Source organism: Aegilops tauschii, chromosome 3, assembly GCF_002575655.3.
Source record: "Aegilops tauschii subsp. strangulata cultivar AL8/78 chromosome 3, Aet v6.0, whole genome shotgun sequence".
NCBI lineage: Eukaryota > Viridiplantae > Streptophyta > Magnoliopsida > Poales > Poaceae > Aegilops > Aegilops tauschii.
In genome coordinates this window covers 624,984,715-625,010,750 of record NC_053037.3, presented here as the reverse complement: position 1 = coordinate 625,010,750, position 26,036 = coordinate 624,984,715, and the positions used below count along the sequence as shown (strand labels likewise).

Sequence of the window (26,036 nt, the reverse complement as noted above, 5' to 3'; positions counted from 1 at the left end):
GTCATCAGATTTAGCTTGCCAGACGTTCATAACGTCCAGAATTGCTCCTGCAGCAGGCCTTGCACCTAGCGGTGCTTCCAGGACGTAATTCTTCTGTGCAGGAATAAGGATAATCCTCAAGTTACGGACCCAGTCCGTGTAGTTGCTACCATTATCTTTCAACTTAGCTTTCTCTAGGAACGCATTAAAATTTAAGAGAACGGTAGCATGGGCCATTGATCTACAACATAGATATGCAAAAACTATCAGGACTAAGTTCATGATAAATTGAAGTTCAATTAATCATATTACTTAAGAACTCCTACTTAGATAGACATCCCTCTAGTCATCTAAATGATCACATGATTCATATCAACTAAACCATGTCTGATCATCACATGAGATGGAGTAGTTTTCAATGGTGAACATCTCTATGTTGATCATATGTACTATACGATTCACGTTTGACCTTTCGGTCTCAGTGTTCCAAGGCCATATCTGTATATGCTAGGCTCATCAAGTTTAACCTGAGTATTCTGCATGTGCAAAACTGTCTTACACCCGTTGTATGTGAACATAGAGCTTATCACACCTGATCATCACGTGGTGTCTCGGCACGACGAACTGTAGCAACGGTGCATACTTAGGGAGAACACGTATGCCTTGAAATTTAGTGAGGGGTCATCTTATAATTCTACCGCCGTACTAAGCAAAATAAGATGCATAAAAGATAAACATCACATGCAATCAACATATGTGACATGATGGCCATCATCAGCTTGTGCCTTTGATCTTCATCTCCAAAGCACCGTCATGATCTCCATCATCACCAGATTGACACCTTGATCTCCATCGTAGCGGCGTTGTCGTCTCACCAACTATTGCTTCTACAACTATCGCTACCGCATAGTGATAAAGTAAAGCAATTACATGGCGATTGCATTTCATACAATAAAGTGACAACCACAACGCTCCTGCCAGTTGCCGATAACGTTTACAAAACATGATCATCTCATTCAATAACTTATATCACATCATGTCTTGACCATATCACATCACAACATGCCCTACAAAAACAAGTTAGACGTCCTCTACTTTGTTGTTGCAAGTTTTATGTGGCTGCTACGGCCTTCTAGCAAGAACCGTTCTTACTTACACATCAAAACCACAATGATTTTTCGTCAAGTGTGTTGTTTTAACCTTCAACAAGGACCGGCCGTAGTCAAATTCGATTCAACTAAAGTTGGAGAAACAGACACCCTCCAGCCACCTTTATGCAAAACAAGTTGCATGTCTATCGATGGAACCAGTCTCATGAACATGGTCATGTAAGGTTGGTCCGGGCCACTTCATCCAACAATACCGCCGAATCAAAATAAGACGTTGGTGGTAAGCAGTATGACTATTATCGTCCACAACTCTTTGTGTCCTACTCGTGTATATCATCGATGCATATACCTGGCTCTGATGCCACTGTTGGGTAACGTAGCATGCAATTTCAAAAAAGATCCTACGATCACGCAAGCTCTATCTAGGAGATGCATAGAAACGAGAAGGGGAAAGTGTGTCCACATACCCTCGTAGACCGAAAGCGGAAGCATTAGGTTAACGCAGTTGATGTAGTCGAACGTCTTCGCGATCCAACCGATCGAGTACCGAACATACGGCACCTTCGAGTTTAGCACACGTTCAACTCGATGACATCCCTCGAACTCTTGATCTAGCAGAGGGTCAAGGGAGAGTTTCGTCAGCACGACGGCATGGTGACGGTGATGGTGATGTGGTCCGCGTAGGGCTTCACCTAAGCACTACATGAATATGACCGGAGGAGTAAACCGTGGAGAGAGACGCCGGACACGGCTTGGAACAATTGGTGTGTCTCCAAGGGGTGCCCTACCCACGTATATAAAGGAATTGAGAGGAGGAGGCCGGCCACCAAAGGCGCGCCAAGGAGAGGGGAGTCCTACTAGGACTCCAGTCCTAGTAGGATTCGCCCCCCCCCTTTTTTCCTTCTCATGGAGGGGGAAAGAGCGAAGGGACATGGAAGAGGAGAAGGAAAGGGGGGCGCGCCCCCTCCCCTAGTCCAATTCGGACTCCCTATGGGAGGGGGGCGTGGCCAGCCCTTGTGGGCTGCCTCCCCTCTCCCCTATGGCCCATGTAGGCCCATTACTTTCCCCGGGGGGTTCCGGTAACCCCTCGGTACTCCGATAAATATCCGAAACGTCCCGAAACCATTCCGGAGTCCAAATACTATCGTCCAATATATCAATCTTTACCTCTCGACCATTTCGAGACTCCTCGTCATGTTCGTGATCTCATCCGGGACTCGGAACAATCTTCGGTCACCAAAACACATAACTCATAATACAAATCGGCATCGAACATTAATCGTGCGGACCCTACGGGTTCGAGAACTATGTAGACATGACCGAGAAACATCTCCGATCAATAACCAACAGCGGAACCTGGATGCTCATATTGGTTCTTACATATTCTACGAAGATCTTTATCGGTCAAACCGCAATAAAAACATACGTCATTCCCTTTGTCATCGGTATGTTACTTGCCCGAGATTCGATCGTCGGTATCCTCATACCTAGTTCAATCTCGTTACCGGCAAGTCTCTTTACTCGTTCGGTAATGCATCATCCTGTAACTAACTCATTAGTCACATTGCTTGCAAGGCTTATAGTGATGTGCATTACCGAGAGGGCCCAGAGATACCTCTCCGATACACGGAGTGACAGATCCTAATCTTTGATCTATGCCAACCCAACAAACACCTTCGGAGACACTTGTAGAGCATCTTTATAATCACCTAGTTACGTTGTGACGTTTGATAGCACACAAGGTGTTCCTCCGGTATTCGGGAGTTGCATAATCTCATAGTCAGAGGAATACGTATAAGTCATGAAGAAAGCAATAGTAATAAAACTTAACGATTATTATGCTAAGCTAACGGATGGGTCTTGTGCATCACATGATTCTCCTAATTATGTTATCCCGTTCACCAAATGACAACACATGCCTATGGTTAGAAAACTTAACCATCTTTGATTAACGAGCTAGTCTAGTAGAGGCTTACTAGAAACACTGTGTTTTGTCTATGTATCCACACATGTATCAAATTTTCGGTTAATACAATTGTAGCATGAATAATAAACATTTATCATGATATAAGGAAATATAAATAACAACTTTATTATTGCCTCTAGGGCATATTTACTTCACTATCGCCGTGCGCCGTTGCTCGCCGTCGTTGAGTTCTCCATGTTCGTCCTTTCGGTCCGGACCGAGCATGACCACGATCGGCCCGCTGCAGGAAAAGAAGACCGCGGCGCTGCTCGTCCAGTCCACCGACAGCCCGTCCAAATGGTTGCTCGGTCACGGAATGGACATGACCCGACCATGTCTACTCTTACTCTAAGGGGCTTCACATCACTTACGTGAGATGGATCTCACCTCCGGCCATCCCCACACTATCACTCATAGCCGACCTGTGGCGGCGGGAGGAGAAGCCATCGCAACCTAATGAATCTAGTCTCTCTAGATCCGGGTGGCGGCCACCCATTGCAGCCAGACGACCCCACCCGTAGTGCGGACTGAAACGCACCGGCCAACGTCTCCTCATGCGACAACCGACTCTTCCATGCCCACTGATGGCCGCTGCTGCTCGTCGTCGCCTCCATCTCCAGCTCCCGTGCAAACTCTACGAACGTCATGAGCACTCGCCATGGCCTCTTGCCGCCGTGCGCCGTTGCTCGCCATCGCTGAGCTCTCCATGTTCAGTCTTCTCAGTCCAGCCCGAGCTTTACCACCGTCGGCACAGTGCAGGTAAAAGAGGATCGTGGCGCTGCTAGGTCCGGCCCACTAGCGGCTCATCCAAATGGCCGCTCGGGCAGCGACCGGACCGGCCCAGACCATGTCCACCCTTACTCGAGGGGCTTCCCATCACTGACGTGAGATGGATCCTCACCTCCGACCATCCCCACACCATCACTTGTAGCCAACCTACTGAATCCAGTCTCTCTTGATCCAGGCGGCGGCCACCTGCTGCAGCCCGATGATCCCAGCTACAGCGCGGACTAAACCGCACCAGCCAACGCCTCCTCCATCCCCACGTGTGATGCTTCCATTTGCCCGGTCGCCACCCACCGATGTCCTTCCAGTATTGTCGGATCCCGCACCACGCATCCACACGGAATGAACTGCTACCGGGAGGGGCCCACCGCCTCTATCGACCGCACGAGATTCGTCGGTGGCGGGGAGGGAGGAGGGAAGGGGGTCAGGCTAGAGTTCGCTAGCCGCCTCATCTTCTTGGCGACATATGTGCACTCTGACTTGTTGTAACGATGACATATTTGCTAGAATTGACAAGCCAAAATAAGGTACTATCTCTATTTCTCTTGGTTCAAAGTAAAGATCAGAACCAGTGTAGTCTGTCTAAACTGCCAGAGGGATACGCTGAACTTATCTATATGTTCGTCTGAAACCATGGTATATGTATAAATGTACGTAGCACATTACACATGCATGCCACTACCTGCCATGAACGTTTGAACTTGCAATTGGGCCTTATTACTCTGCGTGAGAGCATTGGCATGCCCTGGTGAGCTCGCAGCTCCTGCCTGGAGAGTGTCTCAGGTGGGCTACTTGACAAGTCCACCCCCATGAATCCATCATGATGATATAGCTCCACTTTATGGGTGTCTTTAGTATCGACCTCACCTAAACCCCTAGTATGTTGACCAACCTTCTCAGAGTCTGAGAGGTACATATTTCATTGTGCTCCAGCGATCGTGATGTGCCTTCCACGCTTCATGTAGTTTATGAGGAGAGCAGGCTACCATGAACAGGAGCACGAAGGACGGTTGCCAACCCATCGAGATCTTATCATCTTGTCATATAGGCATTCTAATGCACAAGCTAGTATGTTAAGATATTTCAATTGCGAAAGATTACGTGGCCATGAGATAAAAGGATGGATAAATCTGTCCGATCAATATGTTTGGGTGGTGAAATTTCTTGGTGAGATGTTGTGATTATCGATTAATGATTTGAGTCATGAATGAGCTAGGCATGGTTTTAAATAACACGCTATAGCGTTTAGAAGAGGACCTGCACTAAGATACTTTGGTACAAACACATAAATAAACATTTTAAATAGCATATTGTAGCATTTAGAAGAGGTCCGCTATTTAAAAATATGTGTACCAGGCGTCAGATAGTGGACACTACAGGCATGAACAATGGCCCAACTTAACTATATTTTCCTTTTTGTCACTTTTGGTAAAATTCGTTTTGCCACGCAAGTCTACAAATCAACTCAATGTGAACTAAATATATCTATATGGCAAACTCCAACCTAAGCTATATTCTTATTTTTCATATTATAAGACATCCAAATGCCTTCACTCTTCTTACTCCTTTCTTCATACTATTTAAGATCTTTTGAGGGCAACTCCAACGCGGATCATCTAATGGCCCGTAAATATCTAGACCGTATGGTCGACAAAATTTAAGTCATCCAACGGAAGTCATCAAATTTGTTCGGACCAGTCCGGACATCAAAAACTCCTAAAACGGCACCAAACTGTGGGTGGGGGGGGGGGGGGCGACGTCCATCCGGGCCACTGTATGTTGGACCACTTCTTCCCACAACACATGTGTCCCACTCGCCTATTTTTCCTCTTAGTCCGCCTGGCCCACCATTTTTCATACCCCACTGTCCAAATTTGATGAATACGGTTGGATGGCCGACACCACGTGTCCACGGATATTTGGTGTCGCCTATTTGCTGATCCCCGTTGGAGTTGCCCTGATATATGATTCTTCAGCCAGTTTGAACTAATTCAGGTGCATGTTCCCTTATTTCAACAATATATATGTGGCACACAATAATTTTTACGTTTGGCATTGTAAATAAGTCTTTTTTTCCTAAGAGTTTACATGTATGGTAGCTAGCTTCATGAACAACCGTGTGAGTGGGCATTAGTGTAGTGTGTATTGTGTTGTACTCCCTTTGTAAATTAATATAAGATCTTGTACATCACTAAAGTAGTGATCCTAAAGATCTTATATTAGTTTACAAAGGGAGTAGCTGTCAAGCAGTACGTGCATAGTAACGTATTGTATCATGGAAGGTAATCGATGTAATATGTGCACCTGCAATAGTTGTTTAACTGCTCTCGCAAAAGAAAAATTGAAGAGAGAGAAAACTAATTGTTGTCTCATATTCGCGGTGACTGTATCATGGTATTGACTGCTATAAAGAATGCAAGAAGTCAGTGACGTACATACATACAGTACCCACTGCGGTACATATATGTCCGGCTATGTACAGTGCCAGGAACTATCTTCATAAAGTTTCACCAACTATATACGAAAAAAAATATCAACATTAATAATATGAAATCAATATCATTAGATGCATCATGTAATTAATTTTCATACTACAGAAATTTTTATATTTTTAAGATAAATTTGTCAAACTTGAAATAATCTGACTTCAAACAAATTTTATTTGCAGAGCAAAAAGAAATAGACGGAGTATTTATGGATTCAAATTTTTTTAGTGATTTCAAATAAATGTTCATGAATTTTAACAATGTTCACGAACTTATTCAAAAAATAATGGATGTAAAGTCAAAGTAAGAGAGAAAACGGGCAAAAAAAATAACAACCTGACATAGTAAAAATGAAAATTGAGCAAAAAACGCATGAAATTGACATAGAAAAAGCCACCTGGAAGCATCCCAAAACTGGTGGACGCTTCCGAAACTAGGTACATGGCATGGCCCATTACGGACCACTATGATGTTGGAAATAGCCAGTAGTACAGTTTCTAAAAAAAAGGTGGCAGTACTATATTTTGCTCCAATAATTTTGATGTGTTAACCCGATAGAACTAATTTTGCAAGCTTCTAAGTACAGTTCCTATTTGTTTTGGGAAGGTTAGATCGGTTTTTTTTATTTTCTTAAACGTTCATTTATTGGTTTTTAACAGTTTGTTTTTTTTGGTTATCAAATACATCTCACCTTTTTAATAAATATTGAAAAAAATCGTATATATGTTGAACATTTTTAAGATACGCGCTAAACATTATCAAATACAGAATAGACATTTATCTGAAAACAGGAACATTTACCTTTTTGAATGGTGAGCTATATCAACAAACAATGAACAATAGAATGCATGAACAATTGGTAAATGCACATTAATTTTTGAAAATACATGAAAAGAATAATTATACACACATTGATTATTTCTAAAATATTTACTGCACTATTTTTAAACGTCTGCGTTATTTTTATGTGTTATGAGCATTTTCTATATACATGAAGAGTAATTTAAAATACACCGTGTGCATTTTTCAAAATACAGGTTTGAAATTTTTCTAAATTATTTTGTACATTTTTCAATGATGTTAAATATTTTATTTACATGGAATAATAATATTGCAATACAACATGAATATGTTTTTCATACATGATCATCATTTTTTTAAATACATGATAAAATCAGTTCAAAATGTCATGAGATTTTTTAATGATACAAATAATTTTTAAAGTCACGAGTTTGTTTTCTCATGTGAACACCATTTCATGGTATGAATATTTTTAACGTATCAATATTATTATAAAATTGCGTGAAGACTATAGAGAAACCTACAGACTGTAGTGGCCAGCCGTGAATGGTGTCACAGTACGCGAGCATGCCACAATCATTGCGTCATAATGTCGAGGAAACACACAGGGATCAAGCGGGATCGAGTGCACTGGATCGGCCAAGTTACGTGATCTGTTACGTTCGGTCTTACGAACCTTCTAGCACATTCCTGTTTATTGTTTTTGGGAACCTTCCAGAAGGTTCTCTGAACTGGTTTTTTCCTCTTTGTTTTTTACTATTTACTTTTATTTTTATTTTATTTCATTGTCTTTTTTCCTTTTTTTTCATTTTTTCCCTTTTCTGTTTCTATTTTTTTTCTTTCCTTTTTCTATTCTTTTTTTCAACAATTGTTCAGAAAATATAAAAGTGTTCATATTTTAAATTATAGTACACATATTCCGATAATTTTAATTTCAAAATTATGTTCCCAAATTTTGAAAATGTTCATGTTTTGCAGGTTTGATCGTAAATTCTAAAAATGTACTGGAACTTCATAAAATGTTCGGAGTTTCTGATTTGGTCACGAATTTGAAATTTGCTCATGTTTTGAAAATAATTTATGAAATTCAAAAAAAGTTCTTGGAATTTAAAAAATGTTAACATTTATATTTGTTGTCCACAAATCTAAAAAATGTTCAAGAATTTAAAATAATGTTTCAACTGTCCAAATTTGTTAACAAATTTGAAACAAATTCACGCTTTTAAAATTAGGTCGCAAATGCAAAAAATGTTCACGATTTGGAAAAAATGTTCGTTATGTTCAAAATATCTTCATGTTTTCAATTATTTCACTTTTTTCATAAAATGTTCACGTTTCTAAAAAATACTTTTAAATTCAAACAATATTTATTTATTCAAATTTGTTCCTCTTTCAGCAAAAAATGTTGGTGTTGCAGAAAATTAATTTTCTAAAAATAAATCACATTCAAAATTTCAAAATAAGTTGAAAGCTATCGCATCTGATAGTTCATATAAACTCGGATGCCATCTTAAACATGAAGTTGCATAGGTTCGATCCGTTGCAGCCACTTTAACGTTTTTTGTTTGTAATTATCACGTGTGTTCGGTTGTAGTTCGCTCGAAGATTGGCCGGCCCAGTCGGGCGACCTCCCTGTGCGGCCCGCGTCTGTTCGACGCAACGCACATCAGATAGGAGGTCCTTTTTTTGGTTTCTTTTACCGGTCTGTTTTGTTTGCTTTGTTTTCAAAAAGAATTGTTTTTGGTTTCTTTTTTATTTCTTTAATTTTTGTTTTGTTTCTTTTTCATGTTCTGTTTCTTTTTGTTTCCCTTTTTTCCAGTTGGTTTTTCTTTTTCAAGAAATGGTCGCATTTTTTAAAATGTTCAGAAATTGCAAAGAAATCGCATTTAAAAAATTTCAAAATTTCATATACATAAAATACTCATGTTTTCAAATCATGGTCAGTAGTTTCAATATTAGTTCGAATATTGCAAAAAAATGTTCGTATACTTCAAATTTAGTACGGGAGTTTCAAAAGGTGTTCCCTTTTAAACATTGTTTGCAAATTTAAAAATGTTTGTGATTTACAAACACTGCTCCGGAGTTTCAATATTTTCCTAATTTTAGAAATAAATTTGCATTTCCACATTTGTTTTGGAATTTCAAAAAATGTCCACACTTTGAAAAACTGTTCACGTTTTCGAAAATAATCAAGAGTTACAATATATGTTTCCACTTTCAAAGATCATGATCTTTGAAAATGTCTTCATGTTATCAAAAATATTTGACTTCTTTTAAATTTGTTCTTGGAGGAATCAGACCAAAAGAAATTTGAAAGGAATTACAAAAATGTCCAAAAATAATTCTTGGAGGAATCAAACCCAAAGAAATTTTAAAGCAGTTCCCGTTCAAACAACCTTTAAGAACGAACACCAGTGCAGATCTGAACATTTTTTCGAATTTTGAACTACTGGCAACGGGAAATCTTGGGTTTGATCCCTCTGTTATTTTTTTCTGGAAGTAAACACATTTAAAGTCTCTGAAGAAATTTTAAAATTGGTCAATTTTTTTGATGCAAACATTTATGATATCGCAAACAAATTTTTAAAAATGGAACATTTATTGACACACCCCAATATTTGTGAAACCATGAACATTTTACCAAAATACACACATTTTTTAGAATTAAAATAGAATTTTTGAAACGTGGATATTTTTTATAAAAAGGAAAATTTAATAAATTTGGAAGACGTGCACTTTTTTATATTTGCAAAGATTTAGTGATACGGGGACTTTTTTGGAATCTCTCAAACATATTTTGAAAAACATGAACATGTTTTGTAAGTTGTGAACATTTATTTAAATTTTGAACAATATTTTTTAAACATGAGCGTTTTTTTACATCTCTAAACATTTCTTGAATACACAAAAAAAATTGGAAAAGGAAAAGAAAATTAAGAAAAAAATAAGAAAGAAAAAGCAAAAAACGACAAAGAAAAAGTGAAAATAAAAAAACGAAAAGAGCAAAAGAGACCAGTAATGTTTAACCTGGTGACCACCCTGTATTTGACGCTGTCAGTGGGCCAGCCCATGTCTTGTGGATGGCTTCCCCGTCTGAGTGAATTATCCACAATTCGCCATAGCGAGCGGGACCTCCTGTTTGGTGAAAGCAAGTAGTCAAGTGGTACCCCCTGCGGGAGCCCAGCAGGGATCACTTTTGTGGGCGGAGAGCGCACTAAGTGGTACGTCCAACCGCCCTCACATGTCACATGCTAGGCACTCCCTTTGTATTTTGGTTTTTCTATACATGTTTTCATGTTTTTAATGGGTTTTTTTGCTTTTTTGGATTTTCAGTGTACGCTTGGTTTTTCCCAAGGTTTTGGAGAAAAAAAAATCATGAATGCTTCTCAAAAATGAAAAAATTCAAGAAATTTTTTACACGAATTTTTTTGTTTTCACAACAAGCACAAATTTGCTTCTTTGAAAAGGAAAATAATTCATAAATTTTTCTATGCAATTTTTTTCTTCTACGAGAAACACATATTTGCGTCTCGCGGAGGCATAGACCTACTTCTGCGAGAAGAACTCGAAAAAAAGACACAAAGAACTCACGATCTTTTTTTTTTGCGAAGTTTTTTTTTTAAATATGTGCTTCTCGTGGAGGCACATATTTGCTTCCACAAGAAGCAGAATTGTGCTTCTTTAGAAAGGGAAAAAATTCAGGATTGTTCCAAGATTTTTTTGTGTGCTTCCACGAGAAGTGCATATTTGTATCTCGTCGAGGCACATATATGTGCTCCTCGAAAAGAGAAATATATTATCAAGATCCCAATTAATTTCTGGTAAACACAAGAATCTTGGTTTTCCCCAATGAAATCCAACTCCTTGATCATTTCATCAGAATGAAGAGTCCAACTCCATTATGATTGCTTCAGCCCACTCTTGGATCTCTGAAGTTTGCACACTTACTAGCATCATGTGGATCGACAAAGTCCGCGTGGCTCTATTTCCACCTCATGGAAATCCTTTTGGCGTCCATATTTTATATCTCATAATTCAAATATTTAGTAATTGCTAGTTTAAACCGAACTGACTTTAAGCATCCCTACGATGAGATAATCTTGTCGTAATCAACTCTGTGAACTTGTCATAGAATATTTGAAACAAGTCCAGCTTTATAAAACATTTTGATCTTCGTCGGTCTACATATCCATTATATACATGAAACTCTAAGTCTTTCGGAGGGTTCATCAAGTTCTAAAATGTAATCATGTATATGGATACTATCTCGGATTGCTTTGACATATAGCCAATTTCGGAGTCAGGACACATCAATGTTTCTTTGTGTATCATAGGTTCATTGTTTGTCTAATAACAATATGTCGCCTGTATACCACAAGAGCCTGTATGAGTTTTGCCTAACCCATGTGGCTCAGCTGCAAATTCGATAGAAGTCTGTATCTCATGTAGAGGCTTCTGTATCAGTCAAAGTAGGGAATTCTGGAACTACTTCTAATGCTTCTTTCCTTTGACCTAATTGCGAAGATTCTATAATCTCTTCGAGTTGCACTGCCCTCCCACTCATTCTTTCGCAAGAAACGTTTTCTTCAAAATTCACTGTACTCTGTGGCAAAATGCTTTGTCTAGGCGTAGTGATAGAGAAATACCCTATCTTTTGGGATAACTAACAAAGTAGCACTAATCTTACTTGGGATATGAGCACATCAGCTTGTAAACACTTTTATATATGTCGCATATTCCCAAATGTTAAGAAAAGACAAAATGGTTTGGCATACCATACTATATCTTATATGACGTCATTTCAACAGATTTGAAGGCCCTCTATAAATGTCACAGTCTCTAAAGCATCACAGTTAAAAAGTATAATGGCAAATTGATTTGTGTCATCTTTGATCTCACCATGTCACACATGATTTGATTACATCTTTTCGGATACTCCACTCTTAGTGGAGTTCCGGGAGATGCAAGTTATGAAGCTCTTTTCACAACTCATCAGATATTCATTAAACTTGTAACTCAAATTTTCCTTTTCGAAGTCTAATTGCAAAAACATAACTTATCTTGTTATAATAATTTCCACTTCATTATGGAAACCTTTTGAATTATTTTAAGAGATCCAAATTTATGTCATCCATATATCTACTCGAGCCATTCTTGAAGATAGATAAATCCACTGCTTGCAACAACTCTTACTGAATTACACACATCAACATGTATGCTTACTATCAATTTTGTTGCTTGTTCCTCATGGCCTGTGAACGATATTTTAGTTACTTCACTATTTGCATAAAAGTTGCAAGTGTCAGATGATATATAATCAGATGACTTTAAAATCCATAACTATTGAATTTCTTGATGTGTATTCTCCAATGTGACTAAATACAGTGCCGCACACACTTGTGGTATCCGTTTAGTTTGGCGACATTTAGCATCAATGTTATGGATGCTTAATTTTATTCTCATATTCATAACATACATCCTACATAATAAGAGTATGGCCCTTCACTATGCATAAGACGACGAACAACAATTGTTCTTTTTATGAACAACTCATTTTGCAACAAACATTATGCAATAAGCTAGAGTATAGAAAACACTAAAATGAATTATGAAAATAAGCTAGAGTCCTTGAATATGGAGGATTTGGATGAGGACACAAGGATGATTGTGCAAGCTGTCCATTTCAAGATGTTGCAGCGGCGAAAGATGAGTTGGAGATGGTAGAGGACGCGGCGGAGAAGGACGCGTAGTCAGCCGAGACGGCGGCGACGGCAGATTGAGCATGGAGGCTCGGATTACCGGTCCGGCAGAGCAGAAATTCCAATTTTTTGCATGGACTGTCTGACTAAACTAAGCATACTTTTGGTTGTGACCAGGCGATGATGTGATCCACCGCTGCTGTGAGATCCGGCGTGTGCTTTCTCGGACAGATTTGAATTTCATGTTTACTTTATTGGCGGGCAGTATGTGGCTAGCTTTGAATGGCCGGCTCTTGCATTCATGTCTGCGGATATAATTGGTACCCCTGGTGTGCGGACGAATGCAGCGTCCGGCTTGCGGGTCAGCATTGGAGATGTCTGAATGGTTGACTGAGTCCTTCTGGTCTCTTCATCTCTTCAAAAAAGAAAAACACTTGTGTAGCTTTGTTAGTGTACTCAGGCGGTACGTGCATATATAGCATAATGGAAGAAGGCAAGAAGCCACTGCCGTACATACGTACTTCACCCACACTCCACGGCACGTAGATGTCCGGCTACGTACACCGTCATATAGCACGGACTTAACCTCAGTGCTCAACTATTGATTGTAGTTTCACTTCTTAGATTTTGAAGTTAGACAAATTTAACCCTTAAATTGTGATGGAAATGCAGAAACCGTCAGCAACATGTGAGAAGATCGGTTTCTGAACCCTGAGCATGCATGCAGATGAGGTGCCCGAACTGACAAGGTTCGATGTGACTTGTGACCTCACTAATGTTCCTGGTTCAACCAAATCAATCATCCTTGCTGGCCAGTACAAAATCCTGCGTCCATGTACCATCATGTGCTATCGCAGCACAAACAAACAGAGAGAGAGAGAGAGAAAAAGGAAGGATCTATAGAATACTTATTGCTGCAACGAAGGAACCTGATGGTTATATCTGCGACCGCGACTGCAGGATATACGATCGATGCAGCTAGCTAGGCATCAGCATTGGAATACCATGATGCTGCATTGAGCATGGAATGGAATGTACTGCTCCCTTCGTCATCCTGGTCCGCATGGAACCCGTTTCGAGGTTTAAGTCTGACTCTCGTTTTCACCGAAAATCGTGGGTTATTTATGTTTGAGCATGGAACCCCCTCCGATTTCATTAACGAAACCACCACGAATTCATTCGCTACAACGTCACCTAAATTATACCATTTGAATTTGTATGGGAAAATAGTTTCCAATGCTGTGATATTTATGGCACGCAGCTCAGATATTACTTGATGAAATCATTGGTCAAAGTTAAATCACGACATAAGAGACAATATGTAAATAGGGACGGAGGGAGTAGTATATTATGATGTTAGAACCGCACGTATATAAACATACATGAGGTGATCTCCATAGCGACAACCTGGAACTTAATAAGCGGAATAATGTACATTTGCTTTACATACATCATCGACCCCTAGTTCTCGCCGATCGAGTGATCTTTGGGAGGTGCAAAGGAGAACACACATCATGCATGATGCCAGTTGTTTGACCACACGGAAACTGAAAAAATGCAGTGCAGGAACAGGAACAATATCGAGTACTCCTTTTCAGATTATAAGGCAAACACGTATTTCTACATCATGAATTTCACCAACAGAGTGTAAGCTATGTCTCACTGGCCAAATTGATGACCCAGGAATCCATTGGTGTCTGACAAACCAAAGCGAGTACATACTAGAGTAAATTTTCGATAAAGCATACTAGAGTAAATGGTCATCAGAAACTGCACAACAAGACGAACAAACAATGTCAAGCATCATGGAGGACATCAAGGGTGGGGTTCATGTGATTTCTACAAAACTATTCAACAAACCATTGTCATAAAAGCTCTAGCTAGGGATCCCCATGTTCGGTATACACTTGAAAAAATAAAACTTACCTCTTAAAAAGAATATATTTATCTTGAGTTATCTATCTAAGGGCCACGGGGGGTGGGGGTGGGTATTTTCACAAAATGTCTTGTCTTTGCTCCTTGACAAAAGAGTGAATTCCCTCGTGTAGACCCTACTTTCGATGTCGGGACAATAGGAACATCTCACTCTGGATAGAAGGTCTCGTCATGTTTTATTGACGGATGGCTTCAGGCCATACTTGTTAGTGATGTGTGGGGTTGTTGATGGAATTTTTTGTTATTAAATCCCCATTTAAGGGTTTCATTTTAACCAAAGATAATATCTATTAGCTAAAACAACATTATGCCATTTTGCCTGACTACTTTCGATGTTGGGACAATATTAACATTTAATGTTATCATGTAATATTGTTTTGTAAATGAATATAAGAAGCGCACCATCTTCTGGCATTTGTAGTATATCTTTGAGAATGGGCTTCGTGCTTAAAGAAAGGATGAAGGCCTCAAATATTGGTTTTGGTTGTGGCTCTTGAGTTTGTCATTGGCTTTGTCAACATTATGCTATTTTGCATGACTAATGGTTGCAATGGCCTCAGGAAGAAATAGCTTTGCGAAGTGGTCCGCAAGCTGTTTGGAATAGATAGGCGTGGAGGCATCACAGTAGGCTACACGAGGCTCATTAAGCAATCTTAATAAAGGTGTTGTTTTTGTTTCTCAATTGTAACTAAGATCGAAGTTTGGCGGGAATGCATAAATATGTCAATAAAATACGAACAATTTTAATTTTCAAAAAATTACATAACAACCAGAATCATTCTGAAAAAACAATAGAGTTTGGTAAAAATTATAGAAAAAACATGTACCAGTCTTTCTCAGCTCGTGTGGTCTTAGGGCCATGGAGGCGCAATGGATCCCAGGCCTTGCCGGCGGGAGGGCCCATGCTTCATTTTTAGGTGTTTTTTACTCTCTTTAGTGTTTGTGTTCTTCTCGGGAAGAACAGTTGTCGAGGGGATGACTACCTAATGGAATAAGGTTCACCCCGCCTAGGCCCTGTCCCGGTAGTGCGTCTTGCGTTGTTGGATGGCCTATGTAAGTGTGTCTCCGGCAAATCTCACGGTATTCGGTCGGTGTTTGTCTTTGGTGGGTCTGCGTGGATTCGGTCTTCGTTCGTCAATGTTCGTGCATATACATGTTGGATCCTTCCGATCTACGCTTCTCTTCATTGGCGAGGTTGTTGTTCTGGTGCGTTGGTCCTTTGGGGCCTTAGCACGCGACTTCCTAACATTCTACTACAATAAGGTTTGCCCAGCTCTGTTGAGGGAGGGCCAATCACGGCGGCGTGCCTTCGGCTCGCCCCAGTGCTTGTAGTTGTTGTTGGGTGGTCTACAAATATGGATGTTTTTTTTACTATTAGTGTTTCTTTGTACTGCCATCTTTTTGATGAATAGATCCGAAGTTTTTCCCATAGAGAAAAAGGTTGGTCATTACTAAAGGTATTCTTTAAACATGTTCATGATATTTTTATTTTTATTAATCTCCTTTTTTCTAAGTTTTATTTTCATTATCCTTTTATATATCTTGATATTTGTTAACACGTTGTCACTAAAACCCTCTCTAAGGTGTGGAGCCTAATTGAAGTTGTCATTCTTATAAGTTATAACACTTGTGGGACCAAGAACTTTAATGTAAGAGTTAAATGACCAAACTCAAAGTTTGACAATACTTGAGGGACCAAAAAAATGCAATTGCATATATATAGTCTATTGCACTGTCCCTTGCGGGTTCGAGGCAAATTGTAACAAACTTGTGTTGTGTGCACATACTTCTGTTTCCTAGGCCATCTTCTTTTACTGTAGCAGTTTCTGTGAACGACGAATGCAGTCTTGGTAAATATTTACATGCGAGCTTGCAAATCGATGGGACAATGCTGTCGAAAGGCGACGATATCGACAATCGTACCCACCCAGCAATCTCTAGGCGAGGAGATTCGTTAAAGACGTGAAGCTAGGTAGCTAGTAACCCCTGCGTTGATTACATCGATTGGGGTAAAACAAGCATCCATGCAAGATCAAAACATGAGCAAAAGCAAAGATCATGTTCTGTCAGAAAAAAAAGGAGGAAGGACCAAGATAAACAACCCCTCCCATCCAATGGCTAGCTAATGAAAGACCCCCTACCTAGAGAGAGGCGAGGGAGAAGCACACATAGATCTGGAGAGAAGAAAACTAACAATAATGGTGCATGTGCTAGCTAGCTTTATTCCCCAAAGGGGAGGGGTCAGGAGGGGGGTGAAGAAGCACAGCAAGAGGGGGAGGAGACTGGCCTGCTGCCACCTAGGCATTGGAGAAAGCAAAGCAAAGGAAATGCCTGGCATGAAAGCGAGCCAAAGGTAGGGGGAGAATCAGATTCCCCTGAACATGCTGGCCATGGCCATGCTCGCGCGTACCAAGAATTCAGGCAGGATCTTGGACCATTCCAAACAAAACCCTAGCTAGCCAGCCAAAGCGACCCCTTTCGCTTTTTGTGCCAGTTTTGCCTCCCCACCCCACCCCACCCCACTGTGCTTTCGGGCACACCCCGCTATAATTCCTCCTCATCATCATGCATGCCCCTCTGCCTTGCCTAGCTTCTTTAGTCCTCTATATGCATGCATCGATGCTGTGATATACTATCGTCTACCGTGGTCGATCTGACCCGAAGTTCCATGCAATATGCCATGGATAATATGCTCATCATGCGCCACATCCGTACATGGTTTTGTGAGCTAGCTAGCTGCTGCTAGTCCCATCGATCCGGCCGGCTGTGTACTTCACCAATTTTCATGCACGATATATATTCAACCTATAAGGCCACCAATCATTGAACGCCTGCCAGCAACTGATAATCAGATGAGAACAAGAAATCACTTTTGTTCACTCATGCCATGCGTCGTAATTTCAAAAATCACATTTGGGCATTTTTTATAAAACTATTTGCACTTCATTTTTTTCTAGAAGAACCTCGGTGCAGGGGCATGAGTTATTCCTGCATTTTATTAAGAACAATAGACATGATCCAGTTTATAAGGAAAACCAGAACAAAAAACCTAACATTCCCGGGTTAATTAGGGGAAACCTAGTGAAAACCCAACACAAAAACAGAAAAAAGACACGTAACGTTTGAACTCCTTTTTGCCTCTAACAAAGTCCATATGTTCACATACATCGCTGCTTATATGCTCTTGCCACTTTTTTGAGTTTGCATCATGGTCTCATGTGCTTGGGGATTCGTTCACATGCCGGCCCTACTAGTAGTATACAACCAGCTCTTATCGACATACCATTGGTTATTTAGGAGATATTTAATTTGCACAATCTTTTCATGGATTGCTAATTAATTTATCATATCCCTTGCACAGATAAATATTGCCATGACCACGCAAGTGTAAAGGACTACAAAGTTGTATGTATAATGTCGTGGTCAACACATGCACTCTAGCTAGTATCTTTCTCTCTCGCTTTAAGTTGAATGTATCTACACACATACTTGTCGTTACATGCAACAGTAAAATATCAAAAGAAAGGGGGTAATTACATTAAATTAAGCTATTATTTCCCGAATCCTTTGTTCCCAGTACCCCTTTTCACTAGTTAATTACTACAGAGAAAAATAACTACACCTTTTATTTTAGAAAGAGAACAATACAACTAAGAACTTAGAGCATCCCTAACCGATCCCCAATAACCGGGTAGAGGAGGATGAATCTGGTTTTCCTCCTCTAACTAGGAACTAACCGAACCCCAAAAAATGTAAGGGGAGAATTTTTTGCTCCGAGCTGCCCACAAATGTACTCGCCTGAGCGGCTGTGGAGTAAAATCCTCCACCCCACTTCGCTCACCTCCCACCGGCCCCTTTGCGCAATCCACACTGTTGCGCCCCACCATCACCCACAGCCACTCCACCGCCGACCCACCACCGAAAATGGCCGGATATCCGCTCCCCGTAGCACATCCTCGGCGTTCGGCCCACGTATCTACATTGCCATGAGTGTCGCCGGCGCATCCTGCCTCCCAACCTGCCGCCTCCGCCGCCGCAGCCACCAAATTATATTGGCTTGTGGTAGCGCCAGTGGGGGACATGGGCCACAAATATATACAACTACGACACCGGCAAGCGGCATTGGCTTGGCTCCTTCCATTCCGCGGTGCATGCGGTACACACATATGACATCAAGTCAGTCAATCTCCACGGTGCCACCGCCCGACGCAACTTCGCCCACGGCCTACCACGGTTGGAGCCAGTCAACCCCCAGGTGGCCGCCTGACGAGATATGCGGGAAGACCGGTAGGCCCGCGAGTGCCTTGAGGTAGAGCAAGCCGGCGAGGCCTACATGGTGGAGCTCGCGGCTACTACCCGGAGCGCGTCAAGGTAGAGTGCCGGCAGTACAAGCAGTACGGGGCCGGGAGGATAGAGGTCATCGACCTCTACAGCGACTCCTACAGCGACGAGGGACATCGGAGGGCTCACCGAATCAGAGTGGGTGAGGATCGAGAATGAGACTATTAGTAGTTTAATTAGTTTTTATGCAATTATGTTCTAAATTTCATTTAGTTTGTGCAAATTTGTTATGTATTTCTATTTCGAATCAATTTTGTACAGAATCAAGTCTAAATTTGCACCGAATTTGTGTTGATTTTTTTACTCTGTTAAATTTATTAGATAGGTTAGAAACGGCACTTGTTTAGAGGAGCAAATATTCTCCACAAAAGGATACTCAGCCGTATCCTCCTTTGAATTTTAGGAGATCGTTAGAGATGATCTTAGCATATACACGATACATCCAACAACATGACACATCAGAGTAACTAGCCTTACTGAATACATAAGTATATATGTACGCCTTGTGCATTTTCAGACAAAACAATGAACCACACCTTAACGGAGTACAACTTTTGATTGCAACAAACTAGCCCACAAAATTAAATATGAAAAGGATACATCTAAGACAACGGTCGACAGTCAAATGAGATATTCTTAAGTCTCAACCTGTTTTACGAAATTGTTCATACAAATTTAAGAAAATAGTCACTGTGTTGTGGTTTTTGTTCATATAGTCCAAAAAAGATGCATTGTTTATTCTCATAGCCAAGAAAATGTTAAGTTTTGCAAGCATCTCACAGTCATATTGAAAATTCTCAGTGTCGATCGTGGCTTAATTGAAAAAGACCAGTCATCCGAGACTCAATAAAACCATAATGAAAAACCTTCTCGCAAACACGCGAAGTAGATCCTTGATACAAAGAGAACCTGACATATATAAATCATCAAGAGTTTGATGAAACTAGCACAGTGTAGAAGCGGGACATTGGTACATACCCACAAATTAATGCATGAAAAAAGTAATAAAACTCAATTGGAAAGATCCCAGAGAGCATGCATATGCAGGGGCTACTAACACACTACACTTAGCTGCTAAGTATATGAAACAACAAGTAAACAATAGTACTACAAATTAAGGCCATAGTGATCAGACACTCAACAGACAAAAGGTTAACATTCTTGTGTATGCATTGATATCCCCCCTCCTCTGGAGATCTCGATCGACGAGATGGATCGAGTTCTTGTAACACATATTGTAGTGATGAAGAATTTATACATCCCCGGCCCCATTTCACCATGCATCAATCTAGGTTTGCAAGAACAAAGCTAGCTAGATCTAGCTAGCTAATTACCAGCTGCATTGCTAGTGCTGGAATAGAAATTGAAGCCGCCGCCATTGCCATTGACCACGTCCCCGTACATGCCCCTGCTGCTTGGGTAATCCTGCTGCTGCTGGTAGTCCCTCTTGGCCGGCGGGTGGTGGAACTGGTGGTTTCCTCCATCGTCGCCATTGCCGCCGCCGCCGCCGCCGCTCTGTAGCCCTAGGTGGAACATGCCCTGCATCGCCGCCATTGTGGTGGGCATTGCCGAAGCCGGTGGCTGATTCCCCGACATCTGGTGATCCATGGCGTGCAGGAACGGGAAGCTCTGCATCTGCGCTGCCGCCCACTGCTCCATGCCGTTCCCGTTCCCCTGGTAGTGATGGTGGTGCTGCTGCGCGCCACCGTCGGCCGCGTAGGCGCCGCTGTCAGGGAAGAGCAGCCTGGCGGGGAAGCTGAGGCCGAGGCTCGCGGGGTCGAAGCTATCGGCGAACCGGCTGCCGTGCGGCGGCGCGCTGCCGAACATGGAGTACTGCAGAGCGGGCGGCGCAGTGGCAGTGCCGGTGGTGCAAGCAGTGGTGCTGGGCGTCGTCGACGTCGCAGACGACGTCCCTGCCGCGGCGGTTCCGGATCCAGCCGACCCGGCCTTGGGCTTGGCGCTGCGCTTGGCGTGGCGACGGTACCCGCCGCCGACGGGGACGTTGCGGAGCGCGCCGCCGCGGGTCCAGTAGCGGCGGCAGGCTCGGCAGAAGTGGCGGGGCTGGGTGAGGGAGTAGTTGTTGAAGTAGCAGAACTTGGTGTTGGTGGAGTCGCAGCGCGGGCAGTTGAGCCCCGGCTCCGGCTGCGGCACCCGCGCCAGCCGCGCCCGCTCCGACATCGACATCGGCTTGTTGCTCCCGCCGCCAGCGCTGTCACCATCCCCACCACCGCCGCCGCCGCCATCACCACCACCTCCTCCGGCCCCGGCCGTGGCCATTAGTCCTTCCTGCTGACCATGATTGTTGTTGTTGCTGCCTCCTCCATCTCCAGGACCGTGGCCAGCAGGTGAAGGAGTAGTAGTGACATGAGTGTTACTGCCGATTTGCTGCAGCTGCAAATTAAGTGGTCAGGAATTAAGCGTCAGCCAAGATGTGTATATGGAGTATATTCCAAGATACATAGTGCAGCAATCAGCAGAGGATGTATATCTGCCATCAGCAAACCCTAGCTTAGCTAGAACATATTCTCTCTCTCTTTTTTTTCTTGTGTGAACAAAATCTTGACAGAACAATTAATTGACCGCAAGGATGCATACCTGAAGCTGGTTGTGGTTGGTATTCCAGCAGCTTGATGAATCGAGGAAGGCAGGAGGGAAGATCATGGCCGGCGATCTAGACTTCCAGAGAGAGTTGTTGGGAGAGGAGAGAGGTGTTTGGGCGGCTGGCTGGACTGGAGGTTGGAGAGAAGAGATAGTGGGAGGAAGAGACTTGGCAGCTGCGGCAGCTGGGGAAATCAAAGGGAATCAGAGTACTAGTACCAAGGAAAGGAATGGAATGGAAGCTAGAGGAGACAGGAGGGTCTAGCTCTTGACTGCTTTGAGAGGGAGCGAGAGCTACCCAAGAGGAGAGAGAAAAAGGAGAGAGCGCCAGGTAGCAGCACAACCAAGAGATGAGAGAGAAGGGTCTCTCTCTCTCTCGCTCTAGCTTGTGGCGACTTGGAGGAGGGAGAGGACATCATCTTGTTGTTGTTTTCCTTTATTTACACACTTTTGCTTTTTCCATGGTGAGTGCTGATGGGGCTGAGACGGCTACCCATGCTACCTTGCTGATGCATGCAGTGTTGCTAGCTACAGTTGCAATAATTAATTAATGTAGTACTGATTAGCTAGCTTGCTATAGTTGATTTGCAGCCACATAATAGTCAATACCAGGCCATAAAGTTAAATGATACTACTAGTGTTTTAGTAATTTTGGTTCACTCACTTTGTTTTGGGACTCCAAGTTCAGCCAACCTTAAAAGCCAATAAGGTTTATTGCGGGAACAATGGTGGATTGCAGTCCTAAGCAAAAGAAAAAAATATTACACTTTGGATACTTGGATTACACGTAAAGAAAACCTCAGCTTTCAAATTTTTCCTAGTAGTTTGGAGGAAACCAACATCTCATGGAGAAGTTCACTTCAATTTTGAATGCACCATGCATGTGTCTTCTTCCAATGAAGCAAACATTTAATCTCAAAATTCCTGTGTTATTCTTATGTGCTTTCCTATTTCCGTGTCTTCGTAATCCCACGGTTCCATGGAGGCCCTATAATGTTGGAGCTTAGTCCAATTTTCATGTTGAGGATGTCCTAAAGGAAAAAGAGACCACGACAAACTTGGGACTAAACTCGTTTTTTATCAAGCAACTATTGGTTGAGTTTATTTGTGATTATATAGTCGAATATATGTAAGGATTGATGATTTGACCACCGACATAGTGAAAGTGGCATGACTAGTGATGCAACAATCATTTTGCAAACAAGAAAATAGGCACAAAACAGAACATAATATGAAAAAAATCTAGGAAAATATAAAAAGGTGAATAAATTTAGAAGTATTAATTTGAGAAATTTTGAAAAACTCATAAATAAATTATGAATATTTTTTAATATTATTTTGAGAGCATTTTATATTTATTTCAAATAATTTTGGATTTTGAGAAGGTATTTAGAATATTTTGTGTTTATGACATTTTGTTATTTTATTTCCTTCTACTTACATGTTAATTGTTTAATAGAGCATATACATACCGGAAATGTTAAATCGAGATGTGACACTTGAATGTTTTGTTGGCCACAGTATTTCCGTAAAATAGTTAATTCTAGGAAAATTAATAGATAAGCACAATTAATAAAATTAATTTTACGGATTTCATTAATGTTTCCAGCTAATGCATCGGTAAAAATTTGGGCTTGGCTACCAGAATAAAGGGAGTACCATCTATTTATATTGAACTTTTTTACTTCGTGCTAACTCATCTTGATGTAAAGATATATATTGTTTCTATTAATATTATTCATTCAACATACCAGCCTAAATATTACTATAGAAATAATAAGAAAAATGAACAATTTACATAAGCTCCTGCATCTTAGGTACTTATTTTTCATACCCTTCCAATATTTATCAGTAGAAACATATTTTACAGATTTAAGAATAAATTGTATTTTGTCACAAAGAATGTTTTTTATTTTGTTTCGGACGTTTAAGCTACTATTTTGTTACAATGGATATCTATGTAAATCTCAATAAACCAATAATACCAAATTATGTTGTTTGCAGGGTCACTGTATGTCAATAAAACTTACTAGTGTATTTAAGAGTAATGTATGCATCTTATAGATATATGTCCAAATGTTTTGAGAGTACTCCGTCTGTAAATAGATACTTCTAGACCAATCCCATCCTAGCTCTTGCTTGGTAAATAAATAGATACTATTAGACTTGTATGAATATCAACTAGTAGTATGTTCTCCAATTCCATCCTAGCTCTTGGTTGGTGAGGTGGGACAATAGTTTGCCGTGCCAACATGCGTACTCTATAGTTTGTACAAATCCATGTAATTTTTTGAGAAGGGACATGAAGATCCTCGAAACCGGTGTTCATAATATCCAAAGCGATACAACAGTACTGAAAGGACTTGATGTCCAGCAAGAGCATAGGGTGTTGTAGCACTTCCATGGCAAATAGAGTGTCGAACCCGCAAGGAGACATTTTCACTAATGAAACTCGGTACGCGCCCAAACCGGAATAAGAAGGACTTTACCTAGACTACGAACTGAAGGTAAAAATAGGAATAAGAAAAATGCTAAGTTAGTATAGGCAGTGCTTGAGCAATAAGGTGTGCTCGAGTGTTCAATAGCCATCAATACTAATATGATCCATGCAACAAGTGCGGAGCATAGGTCTATGTATTGTCCCTAAACTACTCTTTATGTGCTTAAGTGGGCGGGTCCGGATACAGACGCGGACTCACCAAGGGTTCTCTATTATTCCCCTACAGATTGGACAAGGCGAAGGTAGAGGCTTTTACTGGCACCTCGAATTACTTCAACAACTAGCCCAAAACAGCAGTAGTAATATGGTTCACAGCCAATCAAGGCGATAATGTTGTGTGCGTGCTCCTCACAACACACATGAAAGCTACTCGAACATAAACAAAAGATACTGGATCGCTTAATTGGATTTAATTCTAATCATAAAGAGTTCATCCATATACCCAAGAACAAGTACAACTACTCAAACATAAAGTCGGGTTACATAGAGGAGAGAGTCGACATCGAGCAGGGGAATGGAGAACACATGGTGGCGTTGGTGGAGGCGGCACCAACGGTGATGGCATGGTAGAGATAGTGATGTCAGTGGTGGCACGGTGGAGAAAGCACCGCCCCGAAGGCCGATGCAGTGCGTGCTAGAGCCTTCTCTTCATTCTCTTGATCTTGTTCCTTCTTCTCTCGAGGTGGTGTTGGAGTAGCAATAGAAGTGATGGAGGTTGATCTTGGATGTATGATGGATGATGGAAGCGGCTAGGCTTGAAGGTGTGTATATAAGGGCTCTGTGAAAGCCTCATCCATAGATGTATCTTTTCTCCTTTGATCCAAGGGCTCTAAATGAGCCAAATCCTCTCCCAAAACTTCCTTTGATGGCCAAATATGTCGAAGGAAAAAACAGGAATGAAATCCACCAAGAATCCCGTCAGGTCTGAACCATTTTGGGCTTTTTAAGGCATGGTACGGTTGTACCGTGCTCGTTGAACGTTCTGGTATTCTTCGGAGAATGATCGTCATTTCGAACTCGGATTTTGATGTTCTTGGGCTCATTAGAATCATACTTCCTCCATCTGAAAAAGCTTGTCCCAAGCTTGTCCATCAAATGGATGTATCTAGCACCAAGTTAGTGCTAGATACATCCATTTGAGGGACAAGCTTTTCCGGACGGAGGGAGTATGAACAAAGCCGATGCACCTATGGTATTACATCTTGATTTTTAGCACTTTGGAAAAATGTCATTTTTACACTCTGAAGTACCTAAGTCTGGTGCCTGGAAGTCCTCTGTATTGAACCCAGCCTTTGCCTTTTCATCATGCTTGGTCCATGGTTGATCCAAAGCACCTATAGACATAACGAAACAAAGGAAGATAATAAAACTAAATAAAAACACAAACTATGCAATAGTGATAGTGAAAAGAGTGAAAACCGAAAACCATGCATAATGGACATGAACTTGGTTCAGTAGGAATATATGGAGATAATATGCAACAAATGAGCTGTAAAAATGCATATAAAATAGAGCCATCAGGACTCTAAAGTAAATTGAAATTAAAAGCAGCTCCTTGTCATTTGCAAACAGGACCCCAAAGGACGCAACAGAAAGCAATTGAGTTCTCCGACGAGCGGCAATCTTGTCGGAGATTCCTTGGACACAATCTTTGGTCGTGTTGTTGCCATCATAGTGCAAGCTGAAGAGGGACTCCCATGTGGAGGTTGAAGAAGGGGTATTAATATTTGCCAACCTGTCCACCAGTGGCCACCGGTCCACATGAGCCACTCATGACGCTCGTTGGAAACATGTTGTTGTTTGATTTGTAGCTCAAGCATATGAGAACAGAGTAGA

The 26,036-nt window shown here is 41.4% G+C and overlaps 1 protein-coding gene across 1 annotated transcript; it reads right to left on the bottom strand.

Annotated features, from left to right (window-relative positions):
• Window positions 1–20,249: 20,249 nt before the first annotated feature.
• On the bottom strand, window positions 20,250–21,973 carry LOC109755203 (uncharacterized). The gene is made up of 2 exons (XM_020314102.4): window positions 21,698–21,973; window positions 20,250–21,493 (listed from the first exon to the last, which is right to left on the bottom strand). Exons 1-2 carry the CDS (start codon window positions 21,761–21,763, stop codon window positions 20,429–20,431), a joined length of 1,131 nt encoding a protein of 376 aa, XP_020169691.1. The 5' UTR covers window positions 21,764–21,973; the 3' UTR covers window positions 20,250–20,428.
• Window positions 21,974–26,036: the final 4,063 nt, after the last annotated feature.